Source organism: Grus americana, chromosome 20, assembly GCF_028858705.1.
Source record: "Grus americana isolate bGruAme1 chromosome 20, bGruAme1.mat, whole genome shotgun sequence".
NCBI lineage: Eukaryota > Metazoa > Chordata > Aves > Gruiformes > Gruidae > Grus > Grus americana.
In genome coordinates, this window is record NC_072871.1 from 2,766,990 (window position 1) to 2,783,202 (window position 16,213).

A 16,213-nucleotide genomic window follows, 5' to 3' on the forward strand; every position below is an offset into this window, starting at 1 on the left:
ACCCCTCTCCCCCCCAGGGCAGCCCCCCAGTGCCCCCCGCCCCGGGCTGGCTGCAGGATTGGGGCTCAGTGGGGATGCTCTAGACCTGAGTAACTCGCGGGGGGCGTTAGCGATTCCCCACCCCCCAAAGTGGGTCTTTGTACAACAACAACAACAAAATTTCAAAAATAAATAAATTTGACACGGGCACTTTAGGTAGGTCCTACATAAACACAGCCAGGGGCACTGCAGGCAGAGATGCTCAGGGATGGAGGGGGGGCGGATTTGGCCAGACCCATCCCAGGGGCATGGGGTGCAGGTCCCACGTGGGACCCCTGGTGCTGGGGGGGGGTCCCCCAGGGTTTGTGGGGTGCAAAGCACCCACCTCCAAGGTGCCATGACCTCTCCCAGGGCTGCACCGACACATCTATTTTGCTGAAAACCCATTACAAAACCAGCCTGGAGGTGCAGGGGCTCTGCAGACCCCTTGGGGCCCGATCCTGCCCGCGCCTTGGTCTCCGTGGACAATTTTTCCTCTACCAGCCCAGATCCCCTGGGAATTCCAAGGAAAACTCCAAATCCTTCTATTTTTCTGCCTGGACAACACTGTAGGTGGCCACATCCAAGGATGGACAAAAAAAAAAAAACAAAACACCACCTCAAATGCCTGAAGGATTACGCTGGAAATTAAACCCAAACCATATCTATGTATCTATACAGATACATATATATACATACACACACATATTATAGATCATCAAACAACCCTAAAAGCTAGCTGCTTGCTAGCTACCTTGGAGAAAAAAAAAAATTCATGTAAAACCCCCAAAAAGAAGAGCTCTCCCAGGGAGGATCTGGCTCGGTTCAAGTCCAAGGACGGGGGCGGGGGGCACACAGGTCAAGCCCCAGGCACTGAGCCCCCGCAGGATGCCTGAGGCTGGGAAAGGGTTGAACAGGGAATCGCAGGCACGGAGGTAAACGCAGCTGCCAACGGGGGCTCGGCCCGTGTTGCAGTAGGACCTACACAAAGTTGGAGAATCCCCAGAAGTGCCCAGCTGCGTCTGCCTTGGGGGATGCAGGGGTCACCCCGTTGGGGACGGTGCCCTCCTGCCAGGGCTGTGCTCGCACCCCAGGGTGCTGCAGGGCGGTGCAGATCTTGGGTGACCTCTGCCCATGTCTTACCCCCCTCCTGTAGCTTGGGTGGTCCTGAAAACGGACAGCTGGACGGACAGGCGAGGCAGGAGGTCCAGGGCAAGCGGGGTGGTGATGGGAGCTGGTGCAGAACCCCGTGGAGACGCCTCCAGCCCCGGTGCCCCCAGATCTGGCAGGGAGCATCCAGTGTGGGGACGCTGATGGGGGGATCATCCTCCTCCTCCTGCCCCCTGCGAGGGCAGGGAGGGTTTGGCAGGTGCCAGCAGGACCCTCAGAAGAGGCAGGAGCCCCGCAGGTCCCGTGCTCGGCTCAGCTCGGCAGTCAGCGCCCGGCTCATGCGGGTGGTGGTGAGCCTCATGCTCTGCGCAGCCTCCACGGCCCGGCTCAGCGACCGGTTCAGCTCCTCCAACCCCTCCAGGTCCAGGGTCAGGCAGCGGTGGTGGCCAGCGGCATGCGGCCGGGGGGGATGCTCTGCCCGCCAGTGCCCCGCGGCGTGTTGGAGGGGGACCCCGGCCAAAGCTGGGGCTGAGGTAGGTACCGCTGGGGAGCAGTAGCTGGGGAGAAGAAGGGGACACAGGCTGGGCTTTGCTCCCTGGGCTGTGCCCCCCCGGGGCTCTGTGCCTCCACTCTGCCTTGTTTTTCATCCCTCTCCCCCACCTCATCCACTTCCAACCCCCAGCACCCGTCTCCCTGTGCTCACCCCCATGCAGACCCCCACTCCCCAAAAGAGCAGGGGGCTGCGTGACCCCACTCCCAGCCGGGTGCTGGGCTCCGTGGGCAAACCAGCAGGTCGCTGGGGCGGGCACAGCCCCTCTTGGCTTCACCCTCCTTCCCCCAGGAGATGCTGACCTCCCCCCGGCCCCCCACCGCAGAGCATCCTTACAGCACGGAGGGCGCGTAAGGCACGAGGGGGACAGGTGCCAGGCAGCCGATGGCAGCGGTGGCAGCAGGGCTGGCCGCCAGGTACCAAAGTCCCGGCTGCTCCGGCTTCTCGGCTCGGGGACCAACGTGGGGGTCTGGGGGGGACGTACCACCGGGGCCACGCTCTGCTGTGGGGAGGAAGGCGGTTAGATGTCCCCAGGGGAGTTAGATGTTCCCAGGGGTGTTCGATGACCCCATGGGGTGCAGCAAGTGGCAGCCCTGGGTGAGCCCCCCCCGGTGCCACACTGGGCTGCCACTGCCGGGTGGGAACACCGTGCCCGCGGGGAGAGGGTGGTGGCACTGCTGGCTGTCACTTCTGCACCCGAGCAGCATGCCAGCGCCATGCCAGAGCTCTGAGGGGTGTTCCCTGCCCCCCCACCCCCCCCACCCCAGCCCCACGCAGGGACGAGCCGTGCCAAGCATGTGCCACCCCTGTCACCCACCACGCGTGGCTCCGTCCCTGCTGTTGGGTGCGGGGGGACCCATGGGTGCCTGGCAAGTGGGGCAGCGTGTCCTCCTCGGGGTGCTGTGCCGGGGCTGCCTCGCTGCATCACCCACCCAGGAGCCGGCTACGGAGAGAGGAGTGTGTCCCTGGGAACGTCCCAGCAAGGGTGGTTTGGAAAGAGCCGAGCGGTTTGGGGGTGCAGGGACAGGAGGCAGAGGCCTTTCCATGCAAGGGCAGCTGCAAAGGGGGGGGCTGCAAAAAGGGGAGGCTGAAAAGGGAGGGGCTGCAAAAGGGGGGGGTGTCTGCAAAAGAAGGGGTCTGTAAAAAGGGGGTGTCTGCAAAAGGGGGGGGTCTGCCAAAAGGGGGGTGTCTGCAAAACGGGGGGGGGTCTGCAAAAGAAGGGGTCTGTAAAAAGGGGGGGTGTCTGCAAAAGGGGGGGGTGTCTGCAAAACAGGGGGGGGTCTGCAAAGCACTCTGCATGCACTGCGCCCGGCTCCAGGCAGGCAGGGCACACGGCAGAGCCCGGCCCTGAGCTGCTCCCCGGGACCGGCCGGGCTCCCCCGGAGCTGAAGGCCAGGGCCGGGCACAGCCCCCCCGGGCCGGGACACCAGCGGTGCAGGCAGCGAGGAGCGGGGGGGTCCGGCCAAGGGGCAGTGGGGAGAGCTCACAGCTCCCCCCACCCCCAAACCTCCGTCATTAACGAGTTCGAGTCATTAGCAGCTCCGCTAGCGGCACCAGGGAAGCCCAGAGGGGGCTGGGGGCTGCTCCCGGGGCCACTCACCCGACGCTGTCCGGCTCCCCCGGCACCGGGGGCACCCCGGGGTGCCCGCCTCTTCTCGGGGTGCCGCAGCGCTGCGTGGCGTCACCGCCTGGTACCGCGTCCCTGTCAAAAGCCACCGTGAGCGCGGCCGGGGACCCCAACGCGGGGGCGGCCGCCCTCGGCCCCCCGGCCCCGACCGCTGCTGGCACCCACCCGTGTGCTGCCCCCGAAACGGCACCGCACCCGGGGGGCTCCCAGGGCTCTTCTGCGGGGAGGGGGTGGCCGGGGGCCCGGCGGGCAAGGGATCCGACTCGGAGGCTGCGGCAGACGGGAGGGAAGCGGGGTGGGATCCGGCGGGTCCGAGCCCCAGATCTGCAGGATGTGGCCCTGGGCTGAGCACCGCTGGGTCCCACGGGGCCACCGTGGTCCCGCAGCACCCCCCCCCCCCCGGCACCCCGCTCCGTTTGGGGAAGGGGAAGCGGCGTGCAGGGAGGAGCGTGTCCCCGCTGTCCCCTCCGTCCCCACCGCGGCGGGGTCCCGCTTACCGAGGTCCAGCTCCGGCCTGTCCCGCCGCAGCGATGCCGACCTCCCCCTCCTCGTGGGTGCGACCCCGGGGGCCGCCCTGCCCCGCACCGGGGGGCTCGGCTCCCTGCGGAGGGCACAGAGGTGCTGTCACCACCCGGCCCCCCCAGTGTCCCCTCAGGCATCCCCCTGACCTCGGTGCAGCCACGCTGCCGGCCCCCCCCGGAGCCCAACCCCTCCCCGGTCGCAGCAGAAATGGGACGGGCTGGGGCTGGGGGTGTCCCCATGCCCTTGGGACACAGTGCTGCCACCCCCCCCCCCCAGGTCCCTCCTGCCACCTACCCCGCGGGTGCTGTGTCCCTCGATGGTCTGCTGGCCACCGGCTGCCTCCTGGCCGGGGCGGCACGGGGGGCGGCTTTTCCCTCGGGATAGCTGCGGGAGCGGTGCAGGCTCTCCTCCAGCCTCCGCCGCAGCCGCCACACCTCATCCCGCAGCGCCCGGATGGCCTGGCTGCCACAGGACAGATGCCACGGTGAGGGGCGCCCGCAGCCAGCAAGGCTCCCAACAGTGCTGGCTGATGCTGGGCACCCTGGCGGGGGGAAACCAGCCCCGTCCCCCCCGGAACCCCGCGCCTGTCCCCATCCCACTGGCCAGGACCCAGTAGCTCATGCTGTGACGCTCCCAAAACCAAGCCTGGGCTGGGGTCCAGTCTCAGCCAGCCCACATGTGTCACGAGTTTGGAGGACTCAGCCCCAGCTAGGTTCTGGCTCTCTGAGAAGGGAAAACCCGGTGCTGCCCAGCAGAAGACACTGGTGCCTCTGGGGACTTTGCTTGGCAGGGTCCCTGTGTCACCCGGGGAGGGGGGGGGTGTCAGCCTGGTTTGGGGGGGGTACAGAGACACTCACTCGCGCTCCAGACGTGAGCCCAGCAGGTCACAGTGAGTCGGGTCGGGGGACAGTGGGGTGGGGGACTGTGTTTCAGGGGATGGCGGGGGGCTGGCTGGGTCCCTGGCCGTGGCAGGGGGGCGGCTGCCAGCGCTGGCACAACTCCTGCCTTCCGCCTCCGAGTCCGTGTGAGCTGGGGAGGAGGAAGGCAATGGTGAGCCGAGGTTGGTGGTGTGGGACGTGGGGGTGTCCCCCCCACAGGAGAGACCTGGGAGAGCAGAGTCAGCAAGCTGGAGGCCCCCCCCAGGGCAGCACCCCAGGGGGGCTGGGGAAACACCGTGAACCAGAGCCTCTTCCACCCGCAGAGCCAGGGCTCCCCAAATTTCTCTCCCCGGGGATACATCCCCCCCCCAAAACGCTGCCTACTCACCTCCGTCACCGTTGGGTCCTGCCTCGCTGCCCACGCTCTCGGCCCAGCGGGGGGGGGAGCTGCTCTGCGAGGGGGTGCTGGGGGGCAGGCGGGGCCCCCCCGTACCGCCCTGCCCCCCCGTGGGGTAGATGCCCATCAGTGCCGGCTCGGAGGGAAGCGGGGCTGCCTCTTTCTTCCATGACAGACGGAGGGTCGAGGGGACAGGGATGGAAGGTCCCAGTGAGCCGGGGATCCTGGGGATGGGATGGGTCATGCAGGCAGCCCCCACGGCTCATCCCCAGCTGTGGGTCACATCTCCAAGCCCCCCGGCACCCTGTCACTGCTCCCCACATCCTCTCCGCCTCTCCCCCATCCCTGCTCCCCTTCGATGCCCCAAATCCCCCCAGACAGAGCAGACAGCCTGTGTCCCTATATCCTCCCCTCCCCGGGCGAGGGCAGGGACCCCAAGCAAGGGCAGGGACCCCAAGCCGTACCCAGTGCTGGGGAGCCGGTGCTCAGGGGTGTGCACAGGGGGTGACACTCTGCTGGCCTCCGAGCCCACGAAGCCACTGTCTGTCTCTGGTGACACGATGCGCTGCTCCTGCAGATGCAATGTGGGGGGGGCCAGGATTGGTGCTGAGCACTCCCAGGACCCCCCAGCAGAGTCTGAGGTGCCAGCTGATGGGGACCCACAGTCCCGGGGGACTCACCTTGCGGGGCCGGTGCTGGGCAGCAGTGCTGCCCACCCCACTGCTGCGACAGGACAGGGGTGCCCGCGGTGGCTCAGGGAGCCCCAGGGGGGGCTTGGCTGCGGCTGGCAGCTCCTCAGCAGTGGCCAGGGACAGGTGGCCTCGCGTGTCCCCTGGCAGTGGAGGCTCCCCGGGGGGCAGCAGCGCCGCTCTCCTCTCTGGGGGGTGCCTGTGGGGAGAGGATGGAACAGGAGCGATGGGGCAGAGCAACCCCAAATGTGAGGAAATGCCCTGGTGCAGCCAGCTCTCCCATGGAGGCTGTTAACTCTGAAGCCTATCAATGGCAGTAATGTAAAATCTGAGACCTGACCTAAAACCTCCCACTCACCCTGCCTGGGGGACTTGTCCTCCCACATCACTTACAAGCGGGAGGTCTCGAGATCAGCCCCCTCCTCTAGTGACTGTGTCCTGCAGGGGACCTTGCTGGGGCCACCGTCCTCTGCTGCAGGTCCATCCACCTCCTCCTGGGACCCGCTCTCTGCCAGGCTCAGCTGCTCCAGGCTCAGCGACTCCGGCAAGGACTTGAAGTGCTTGTACCTGGAGGGGACCCGCAGGCAGGAGTTGGTGGCTTTGGGGAGCCACCCCCTGCCTGCGTCCCCTCCCCTGCCCCACCACGAGGGCACTCACTGTGCCAGCAGGTCACCGAAATCCTCCTCCACTCGGAGCTGCTTATGCCAGAGGGGCCGGGGCAACCGCCCCGTCACCCCCTCGCTGTCCCCCGCTGTCCCCCGGGGACCCTCCGCCAGTGCGGGGCTCTGCAGAGCACAACCAAGCGGGGGTCAGAGAAGCCTGACCCCCACCCCAGCCGCAGCAGGGTGTCCCCACCCCAGCATCTTTGCACCCCCCAGCCCCGTCTGCCCCCCTGCAGCCTTGCCCAGCTCACCTCGGGGCGCGGGGAGCCAGCGGCCAGCGGTGGGGAAGGGGCCGGGGGGCAGCGGGGCTGGGCCGGGTGCTGCGGGGGGAGCTGCCGCCCGGCCCCGGGCTCCAGCCGCTCCTTCAGCTCCTCCAGGCACAGCCCCAGGCGGAAAATCTCCCCTTCCACCGCACTGCAAGACAGCAACCGTCAGTGCTGGGGAGACACGGAACCCCGCGGCACGGCAGCCGGCAGCACCGGGGTCTGGGGCTTCACCGGTGGGGAGGGGGCGGGAGGGCCAGACACCTACCGGTCGGGATCAAAGTCCCCCGAGGCCCCCGGGTGCTGCTGCCGGGCTCGCAGGTACGCCCGCTCCAGCGCATCCTGCGCATCCTTCAGCTTCCTAAACCTCTGCGGCACAAGGGCGGCGATGTCCCAACCTGCCAGCTCGGCCCCCGGTCCCCGCCACCCCCCCAGCCCCACCACGCATCCCCAGGGTGGGGGTGCCGGGAAGGGGCTGACGCACCTGGAGCTGCTCCCGGGGCGCGGGGGTCCCTGCCCGCATCCAGCCTTCGAAGGTCTCCACCTGGGTGGGAGAAAGGGCTGAGCCCAGCCCCGCTGCAGCCCCCCACCCCCTGCGTGTGACCCCCCCTACCCCGGGGCTTGCCTGCGCCTGCAGCTTGTGGGTCTGTCCCGCCAGCGTCTGTGTCAGCTGCGTCCCTGAGCAGCGACACGGCCCCGGGCAGGTGGGGCAGCCCCCCCTGGGTGGGGGGGTGGAAGGAGGCTGGGGTGATCCCCCCCGGTCTGACGGTCCTGGTGCTGGAGCTGCAAGAAAACACGAGGACAAGGTGATGCTGGGGACCCCCCCGCAGCACCAGTCCCCCCACACGCTGTGGGGATGCCGTGGGTATGGGGTCTCGGCTGAACATCCCCCCCCCCAAAACCAGAGCAGAAGGGCGATGAGCCGGACGGGGGGGGGGCACGGTTCCACCCACCTCCACCCGGCAAGGACGGGGGGGCCGGGGCCGAGCTGACAGTGGCCGTCCTGGGCTGCGGGATGCTGAGGGCCATCACCTGGCAGCCGGTGCCCACGGTGCCCACGGCGAGGTTGCGGCTGGGTCGTGGCGGGTCGGCGTACAGGCTCACCTGGGGGCGGGGAGAGGGGATTTGGGCACCCACTCCGCACCCTGACCCCAGCGCTGCCCACCCAGCCGTGCCCCTCGGGCACCCCGAGGCACCCATCCCCACAGGGACAGCAGGCAGGTGGGGGGGGCAAAGGTGGGGGCGCAGCCTGGGCGGGGGGCACAGCCGGACACCAGCCCTGCCTCAGTTTCCCCACGTGTGCAGTGGTGCAGGGCGGCAGGCGGCGAGGGTGACACGGGACGTGCTTCCGCCCACTGCCCTGCCATTTTGGTGACCTGCCCTGCAGCCGCCCCCGCCATTTCGGGGCCTTTTTGGCTCAGCCACCTCCCTGGTGCGGAAAGGAGCCCATCGGGTGGGGGGGGCACATGGCGGCCCCCGGCTTTGCTCTGGGTGCTGCAGCAGCCTCACCCCCCCGCTCCAGGCTGGGCTTGCTTAACCGCAGCTCCCCGGGAGGAGGAAGAGCCAGGCCAGGGGAGGAAGACACCCTGAATAACCCCGGGAGGGGGGAGCGGAGTGGGAAGCCGCCCCCCCCGCAGCCATCCCGGCCCTGGCACCCACCCTGGCGCCCAGGCGCAGCTGGTCGATGGTGTTCTCGGCCTCGGCGTACTTCGTCAGCAGCTTGTGGTAGTCGTCCTATGGAGAGGGGACGCAGCGGGTAACGGCACCCAGTGCGGGGATGGGGGCTCAGTGGATGCCCAAGGGGTGGGAGCAAAGGGGGACGCAGCACGGAGGGAGGCATCCCTGCGTGGGGACGACGGCTGGGGGGGGCTCCCATGGGTGGGGGACACCCTGGGGTGCAGAAACCCATCCCTCCCTGCCAAGCACCTGGTCCATCTGGTGCAGATGTGGCCCCCATTTCTCTGTGGGGGCGGGGAGAGCCTCCTTCTCCTCCCAGGGGATGGGCAGCATCCCAGGGGACAACATCCTGGGGCGGACACGAGCATCCGGAGCATCCCTGCATCCTGAGCACCCCTGCATCCCTGCATCCCGAGCACCCCTGCATCCCGAGCATCCCTGCATCCCGAGCACCCCTGCATCCCTGCCTCCAGCCCTGAGCACTGCCCACACCCCCGCCTGGTCCTTCCACCTTGCAGAACTGGGAAGGGGTGACCAGCCCCAAACCCCACCAGTAATGCAGGGCCGACCCAATGGGCTGGTGACATCCCCAGTTTGCCTGCACCCCCTGGTCCCCCCCCCACCCCAGAGACCCTCCCAGTAAGGTCTCTCTGGCTGAACTGGGTAAGCTGGGGGTTACCTGGAGCTGCTGCACCAGCTCGGTGGCTTGCCTGGGGGAACTGAACTCCTGCGGCACCCCAGCGGCGGCGGGGGGCTGTGGGGACACCCCTTCCCCGCTGCTCAGCAGCACCTCCCGGACAATTTCGGCTGGGGACTTGAAGCCGATGGGGCCACCCGGGGCGCTGGGGCGGGCGGGCAGGGCTCGGCCCCGCGGCGGCCGGTAGCTCTGGTCGAACTTCACCCGCGCCTCCACCTTGGAGAGGTCGGGCAGGGGGTGGTTGAGCCGCCCTCGGCCGTACTGGGTGCCATCGGCTGCACTGGTGCCCGATCCCGAGGGATCCCTCGTCTCCTTGCCGCGCGCGTGCCGCTGCTGGGGGCTCAGGGACCACCAATGCCAGCCGGGCTTGGGGGGCAGCGCTGTGGGCACCGCTTTCTTGGGCACCCGGGACCTGTCGTGCAGCCGGGGTGCAGGGGGGGTCCCAGCACCCCAGGGCTCCCCGGTGGGTGCCAAGGCAGCAGTGCCAGGGGCCGGCAGCCCCGTCCCAGCCGGCTGGGGCTTGGGGACGGGCTCGATGCTGGTGGCATGGCGGGGGTCGTCGGTGGAGAGGCGCAGCTGGAGGCTCCGGCTCGGGGTCCAGCCCTGCCCATGCCCCCCGCCGGTGTCCCCGGCCGTGCCCCAGCCCCGGTGCCAGCGGGACGGGGTGGCGGGGCCAGGGCTGGTGTCCGACAGCCCCGAGGTGTCACCACCATCCGTGCTGCAGCTGCGGGGCTGGCAGACACCTCGGCCATCCCGCTGTACTTCGGGGCTGCCGCTGGACCCCGAGCCCCACTGGCCCTCGTAGGAGAGCTCAGGGTAGGGCTCCCCATCGCTCTCCGCTCCCCAGGGCCCCTCGTCCCCCCCCGAGCTGCCCTGCTCCTCCTCCTCCTCCAGGTCCCGCCGCGGATGCCAGTGACCCTCCTCTGCCAGGGACCCTTCCTCCAGGTCCTCACCGTCGCCTGCAAAACACCAGCACCATGGGGCTGCCGCCAGCCAGCCGGTGCCCCCAGCCCCCCCCGGCCCCAGGGACAGCCAGGTCCCCCCCACGAGGGGCTTTGGGCAGCAGGGAGGGGAGGACTCACCCCACGGTGGGCTCCCGGCATCCTCCCCCAGGCCAATGACCCCATCCTCGTCCATGCGCCTTTCAAAGTCTTCGTCTTCCTCCTCCTCCTCCTCCTCCTCTCCCTCCCAGCGCGTCAGCTCTGTTTGTGTCCAGCGCAGCCATGGTGCCGGGCTGGCCATGGCCCGCGGGCACGGCGTCCCCGTCACTTGCGTCGCTTCATGGCCCGGCGGTGGCTGTGGGCCGGGGACCTCCTTGCTGCGAATGTGGGTCCCATCATCGCCGCCACATCCTGGGGGGCCAGGGAGACGGGGGGATGCTCAGCAGGACACGGCGGGCTCTGCTCGAGGTGTGTCCCCCCTGCTGCTGGGGCTTCCCCTGTCCCCAGACCCCGGGGACAAGAGCTAACCCCCCGATGGGGGGGTGACATCCTCACCCCCCCGGCATCCCACCATCGGCACCACAAAGCCAGAGCTGCCACATCCCCCATGGCCACAATGGCCCCCGCAGGTCCCCGTGGAAAGGAGCCCCCCAGGGCCACCCTAAAAGGCCTTTCCCCCCTTGGGGTGGGCAGCGGGGGACACCCAGGCTGTGCTGTCACCCTCTGGATGTCACCCTGCCCGGGCAGCCACGGCCTGGGGACTGTCAGCCATGCCACCATGGCGCAGGACGGTGCCAGGGGAGGTGGGAGCACCCTGAGGCCCCTCTGGCTCTGGGGGGTGGGGGGGGGTGACAGCAAGAGGGATCACAGCAGAGGCCTGGCACACTCACGCCACAGATGAACTAAAAGCAGGAACGCGCCCTCGCCCCGCTCCTCGGTGTGCCGGGGTTCCCAGAACCGCAGCGGCAGCTCGAGAGACGCCAGATGCCAAAACCCCAACCACGGGTAGCAAGAAAGGCCACGGGGTTTTCCCGGCAACGTCCCCTCGGTTGGTTTTGAGCCCCCCACAACCCAATTTTGGCCATGGGGTGCTGGAGGTGGCGGCTGCCCATGCACCAGTACCAAGCACCGTGCCGGCATCACCGGCAGCATCCCCAACCCAACGCCGGAGCATGGAGGAGCAACCGGCCCCGCACAGGGTACGCTCACCCTCTACCAGCATCCCTGGTGGGGTCCCCAAATCAGCATTCCCTCTGAGCACCCCAAAATCTTCCTGCACCTACGGGGCAGCTGGGCTTTTGCAGAAGTAGGAAACCATGCTCTGGTGCTTCCTGTGAGTTTGCAGGCGGCCGCAAATTTTTTAACCCCATCAGGCCCTGCGCGGCGGGGGCCGAACCTTCATCCCGCGCTGCTTTAAAACAAAACCTTTATTTTTTAATCCAATTTGAAGCCAAATGCTGAAGCAAAATGGGGGGGGAGGGGTGTGTATGTATGTTCCTCGGTCCAAAAATTCAATCATATGGCCCCAAAATTCAGCCAGGCGGACCCCCCCTTGGAAATCCGGGATATGGGCTTCGCCCATATCCCGGATTTCCAAGGGGGGGTCCGCCTGGCACCCACCCCAAGGTGCTGCTCATAGCCCTGGGAACGCTGTGGCTGTAACCAGGCACCCCGATGCGTCCTGGTATATTTGCAGGTGGGCAATTAATCCAGCTCATTACTGTGTAATTAGTGGCACGTGGAGGAGAGCTTGCACAAGCTCCCGGCTGCTAAGGAAACCATGGCACGGTCCCCAGGGTGGTTGCGTTTAGCTGAGGGGGGTGCTGGGGTGATTTGGGGGTGCTGCTGGCACGGGGATGGTGGAGATGAGCAGCATGCTCCAGGAAAGTCCTCTAACCCATCCCAAAGCCTCAGATCTGCAAATCCCCTGGCTTAAATCCCGCTTTAGTGGGGTTTTGGGGGTTATTTTCCAGTACCACCCGACATCGAGGTCCTCAGACATTGTCCTTGCACCGGGAGCAGCGTGTTCCCAGCCCTGCCTGCGTCCTGGGGGCTTTACGGGCTGAGAGCAAACCCGGAGCAAACCCCAAAGCATCCCTTAGAGTTTTGCAAACCTCCCAGGGAGTTAGCAGGAGGTTTTTCCCTGTGCAATGGCCAGGCAACTTCACTTTGTGCACCTGGAGATGCTCCACAGCTTCTCCTGCCTCCGGGGTGCTGCCACCAGGGAGGATGCTCACGGGTTGCTTCAGGCTCTGTGGCTTCTCGACGCAGCTAAAGAGCGATTTTGGCTTTAGCCCCTCGCCGAGGTGGGATGTTTCCAGCGCCGAGCTCTTGCCTGCATCCTGGCCTGGAGAAGCAGCGCACCAAAGTGCCCCCCAACCCCCCTTGAGCCTTGCAGCATCCCCGAGAGACGAGGAGCCCCAAACATCAGGCCGGGGGGGGGTGCCAGCGGGTGGGCGGTGGGTGAAGGGAGCCCGTGGGTCCTGTCGTCTTGGGGCGAAGAGGGTTAAACCGTTTCCTACTTGGTGTGGGCAGGCCGGTACCCGGATCTTGCCCAGCCCAGACCCGTTGGCCATCACCCCGTCTCTGAGCAGCAGCCCCTGGGCTGCACTGCCCGCAGCAGCCGCAGTCTGCAGGATCTGCTTGCAAATCCAGCCACGTTTATCGCTTTCCCAGAAAGTCCCTCCACCAATGGTCATGGTGGTAAGAGAGAAAAATCTTGGATTTTTTTCCTGTTTAAGTAAGTGACTTGCTCGCTTTTATGGTAGCACAGAAAAGCTTGAAAAATGATGTGGGTACGTAGTCAGGAACCACAATGCAAATGCAAACAATCCCAAGTGTGTGCGTGTGCGTAGATACATATATTTTTTTTTTTTTTTAAAATTTTGCTCTTTGGAAGCCAGGATTTTGCCACAGGGTAATAAGAGAAAGAGCTAAAAAGAAATTTAAAAGCCTCAGCTAGAAAACGTCTTGTACCCCTGAACTCTGCTCTGCCTGAGACTCTCAGCCCCTCTTCTGCCAGGGCTGTCCCGAATTGCGCCTGGGGGATGGAAGTGCTCGGACGAGGCAAGGGATGCTCAGGGCAGCGATGAGTGCTGCCAGGTCTCTGCCTAGCCAGCAGGCAGGAGGGTTTGCCTCTGCCTGTCCCTGCCCACAGCTCCTAACATCTGATCCCCTTTGCAGGCAGCTTCACCCTCCACCACAGCGAGCCTGTCCCTGTCCTGCTCCCCCTGCTCTGCAAACCCCTGTGGGACAGGGAGGTGCAGGGCTGAGACCGCCCAACTCATTGCACACGTGAGGCAGAGGAACAGCAGCGCAGTCAAGGCCGACACGAAGCAACGCTCGACCCCGTCGCCGCTCCTGGGTTTATCAGTGGCGACAGCAGAGGAGACGCCGCATCTCCCGCCCCAGGGCTTGGTGACATGTGGGGGGGGACGGGGGACAGGGCTGCTGTCACTCTGCCTTCGCTGCCTCATCAACCCTGGGCAGAGGAGGCGGGTTGGGGGGGGGGCTTGAACCCCCCACCTCCATCCCCGTGGCGTGAAGGTGACATCCCCTGAGCGATGGGGAATAACCCAAAATAAAATAGCCATCCTTCACCCGGGAGGGGGGGGTTAAAGCCCCCCCCCCGTGTCCCATTTTATTTTATTTTATTTTATTTTATTTTATTTTCCTAAACCATCAGCTCCAAAACCAAACTCAGCTCCAGAGAACGACTCATCTCCCAGAGGTGCCAAGCACCCACATCCCCGCAGGGATCTGCACCCCAGCACCCCGAGAAGGCAAGCAGGCAGTGCCAGCAGCCCTGCCTGCAGCCAGAGACCTCCAACTGCAGGGGTATTTTAGCTAAAAAGCTCTGAATCCTCATGCAGCCCAGAACTCTGCAGGGGGGGTATTGCCCATGCATGCACAGCATAAAAAAAAAAAAAATATACATTTTTCTGCTTGAGTGTCTAAAAAGAGAGGTTAAAAGCAAGCAGGGGCTGATGTTTGCTCCTGGTGACTTGCAGGGGAGGGCTGGGGAGGGCTGCTTTTTGGAAGCGTGGGTCTCTCGCAGCCTCCCCACGCTCCTCTTCCTCGCCTCAGCTCGCCTTTTTGTCCCAGCCCCTTAGCAGGAACCGCACATCAGCGCTGCCATCCAAAGCATCTCTTCTGGGGGCTCTGAAGGAGGCCAGAAGAACAGCCTCGGGCTGAAACTTGGCAAGGGGCGTCTGCACTCCAGGGGGGAGGAATTCCTGGGTTAGAATCCCTTTTTTTTAAGCCCACAGAGTCCCGTTTTATAAGCATGAAAGAGAGCAGAGAAGCGGAAACGCTTTCTTAGTTTGCACTATTTCCTATTAAAACAAGGGAAGAACCGTCATAGCGAGGAAGAGCCTGACAAACCCTCCTCGTCCTCTGAAAGCGCACACGCCCGTTACTACACCATCGCTCCAAAGCCCACGTGTCCCCTCAGTTCCTCTGCCTGGAGGGGCCACATCCCCCCCCAGCCCCTCTGTGGCGGCACATCCCCACGGAGAGGTACCAAAACCCCGTGGAGCAGGCATCTCTCCATCACTTGCGCCAAAGCAAAGCCCCATGGTGGGACACGGAGCTGTTCCCGCAGCCGCTTTCCCACCTCCTCCAGCACACGAACCCTCCTGTTCCCAACGCAGGGCCCTGTCCTCCCCGGGGACAGCGATGTCCCCACGTCCCCAGGGCCTGCCCTGGAAAGCTGCGGGTTTCCACCTCGGGGCCGAACCCCAACGTACCTGTGGGCGAGCCGGGGGCTGCTGACGGCCGCGACGCCTGCCAAGGGCGGCCTTAATCCCGTCTGGAGAGAGCTGCCGCCGCGGCCGAGCCGGTGGCACCGAGATCCCTTATTAGCAGAGGACACGGGGAGGCGGCGGGGGATACGGGAGGGCAGCCGGCCCCAAGAAGCCGCCAGCAAGAACGTGTGATGGGGTGAACCAGCGATGGGCTGGAGCTGGGTAAACAGCGCGAAGACCTCTACGCTTTCCGGGGAGTCCTTAGGGACCCCCAGGGACACCCCAGGCTGGGCCGCTCCGAAAGGTGCCGCAGAGCGAGGGAAAGCCGCGACACCCGGCTGGCACCCGCTGACTTTAAGGAACCGAGCGCGTTCGCAGCTGCCCTTTAAATAAAACAAGGAACTGAAGTTAAAGGCAGCGCTTGTAACTTCCTCGGAGCAGGCAGCGGCACGGCCTCGCGTCCCGCAGCCCCTGCGCAAGCCCCGGGCTTGGCGTCGTGCCGCCCCCCGCGGCCCCGGCAGCCGGATGAACCCCCCACCCCCGGCACCTCGGGCAGCGCTGCCCGCGCACGAACCGGAGGGCGGGTTCGGCCCCGGGTGGGGAGGAACCGCCAGAATAAGAAAAGTTACGACAAGTTTCCCCACGGCCACGGAGGCGCTGGTGGCGTGGGAGGACGCGGAGTGGCGAGAAGCGGCGCAGCGGCGTGTCCCGCACCCTCCCGCCGCATCTCGGGGCCGCGGGGACCCCGGCGGGGCGGGGGTTCCCCCCCTCCGCCCGGAGACCCCAAGTGACTGCCAGCTGCGAGCCAGCCCTGCCGGCGCCGGGCTCAGCAGAGCCGGGGGTGCCGGATGCGACCCCCCAGCCCCACGCACCCCCAGCTGTGCATCCAGCTGTGCGTCCAGCGGTGCCCCCGGGGCTCTCTCCCTCCCTCCAGCTGCAGCAGGGAGCAGCCGCGCAGCGCTGGCCCCGCGCCCTGAGCCGGCCCCCGCCCGGGACACAGCTGGGGGGGGGGGAAGCACATCTGGCCCGAGGGCGGCACCGCTGGAGGGGCGCCCCCCGCCCCCCGCATGCAACAGCTGCCCCGCGAGCGCCCCGCGGCTGCCCACCTGCAGGGAGGGCCCGGCCGGCCCCTCCTCGCCCGGCGCTGGGCGGCTCCGCACGGCAACAGCAGCCCCGGCCCCAGCCCGGCCCCGGCCGCCACCTCCTCCCGGCCCGGCCCCGCCGGACAATAGCGCGGGCCGCCGGCGGCGGGGGGCGGGGCCTGCGCCCTCATTAGCATCCCGCCGCTTCCCGCCAATGCGCGCGCGCCGCCGAGCGGAGAACGAGAGGGCCGTTAGCATAAACCCAGCCCTCTCCCACATTTGCATAGCCCGCGGCGGGCGGCCAATCAGAGCCCCGGCGGGTGGCTCTCATCGTCATAATTTATGCAGCACGGGC

General features: G+C 66.6%; 1 protein-coding gene across 16 annotated transcripts; it reads right to left on the bottom strand.

Annotated features, from left to right (window-relative positions):
* Positions 1–12: 12 nt before the first annotated feature.
* On the bottom strand, positions 13–16,004 carry AKNA (AT-hook transcription factor). Of its 16 annotated transcripts, none has more exons than XM_054849135.1 (22): positions 15,883–16,004; positions 10,173–10,442; positions 9,073–10,049; positions 8,376–8,450; positions 7,670–7,820; positions 7,342–7,499; positions 7,201–7,260; positions 6,985–7,085; positions 6,705–6,867; positions 6,449–6,576; positions 6,185–6,358; positions 5,783–5,990; positions 5,567–5,673; positions 5,094–5,326; positions 4,685–4,856; positions 4,122–4,289; positions 3,803–3,906; positions 3,471–3,629; positions 3,279–3,380; positions 2,496–2,621; positions 2,015–2,180; positions 13–1,685 (listed from the first exon to the last, which is right to left on the bottom strand). In XM_054849135.1, the coding sequence occupies exons 2-22, from the start codon at positions 10,330–10,332 to the stop codon at positions 1,403–1,405; spliced, it is 3,975 nt and encodes a 1,324-aa protein (XP_054705110.1). In that variant the 5' UTR covers positions 10,333–10,442; positions 15,883–16,004; the 3' UTR covers positions 13–1,402. The 16 variants fall into 16 exon arrangements, 10 of the variants coding, with proteins under 10 accessions (XP_054705110.1, XP_054705112.1, XP_054705108.1 ...); XM_054849137.1 differs by lacking the exon at positions 15,883–16,004 and adding an exon at positions 12,209–12,290; XM_054849133.1 differs by lacking the exon at positions 15,883–16,004 and adding an exon at positions 11,241–11,361 and having other exon boundaries at positions 3,279–3,366; positions 3,471–3,575; positions 4,122–4,285.
* Positions 16,005–16,213: the final 209 nt, after the last annotated feature.

Coding starts and splice junctions, on each gene's coding strand:
- AKNA (XM_054849129.1), bottom strand. Junction 5,991..6,184: donor GATCTCGAGACCTCCCGCTT/GTAAGTGATGTG, acceptor CTCTCCCCACAG/GCACCCCCCAGAGAGGAGAG. Junction 5,674..5,782: donor CCCAGCACCGGCCCCGCAAG/GTGAGTCCCCCG, acceptor TTGCATCTGCAG/GAGCAGCGCATCGTGTCACC.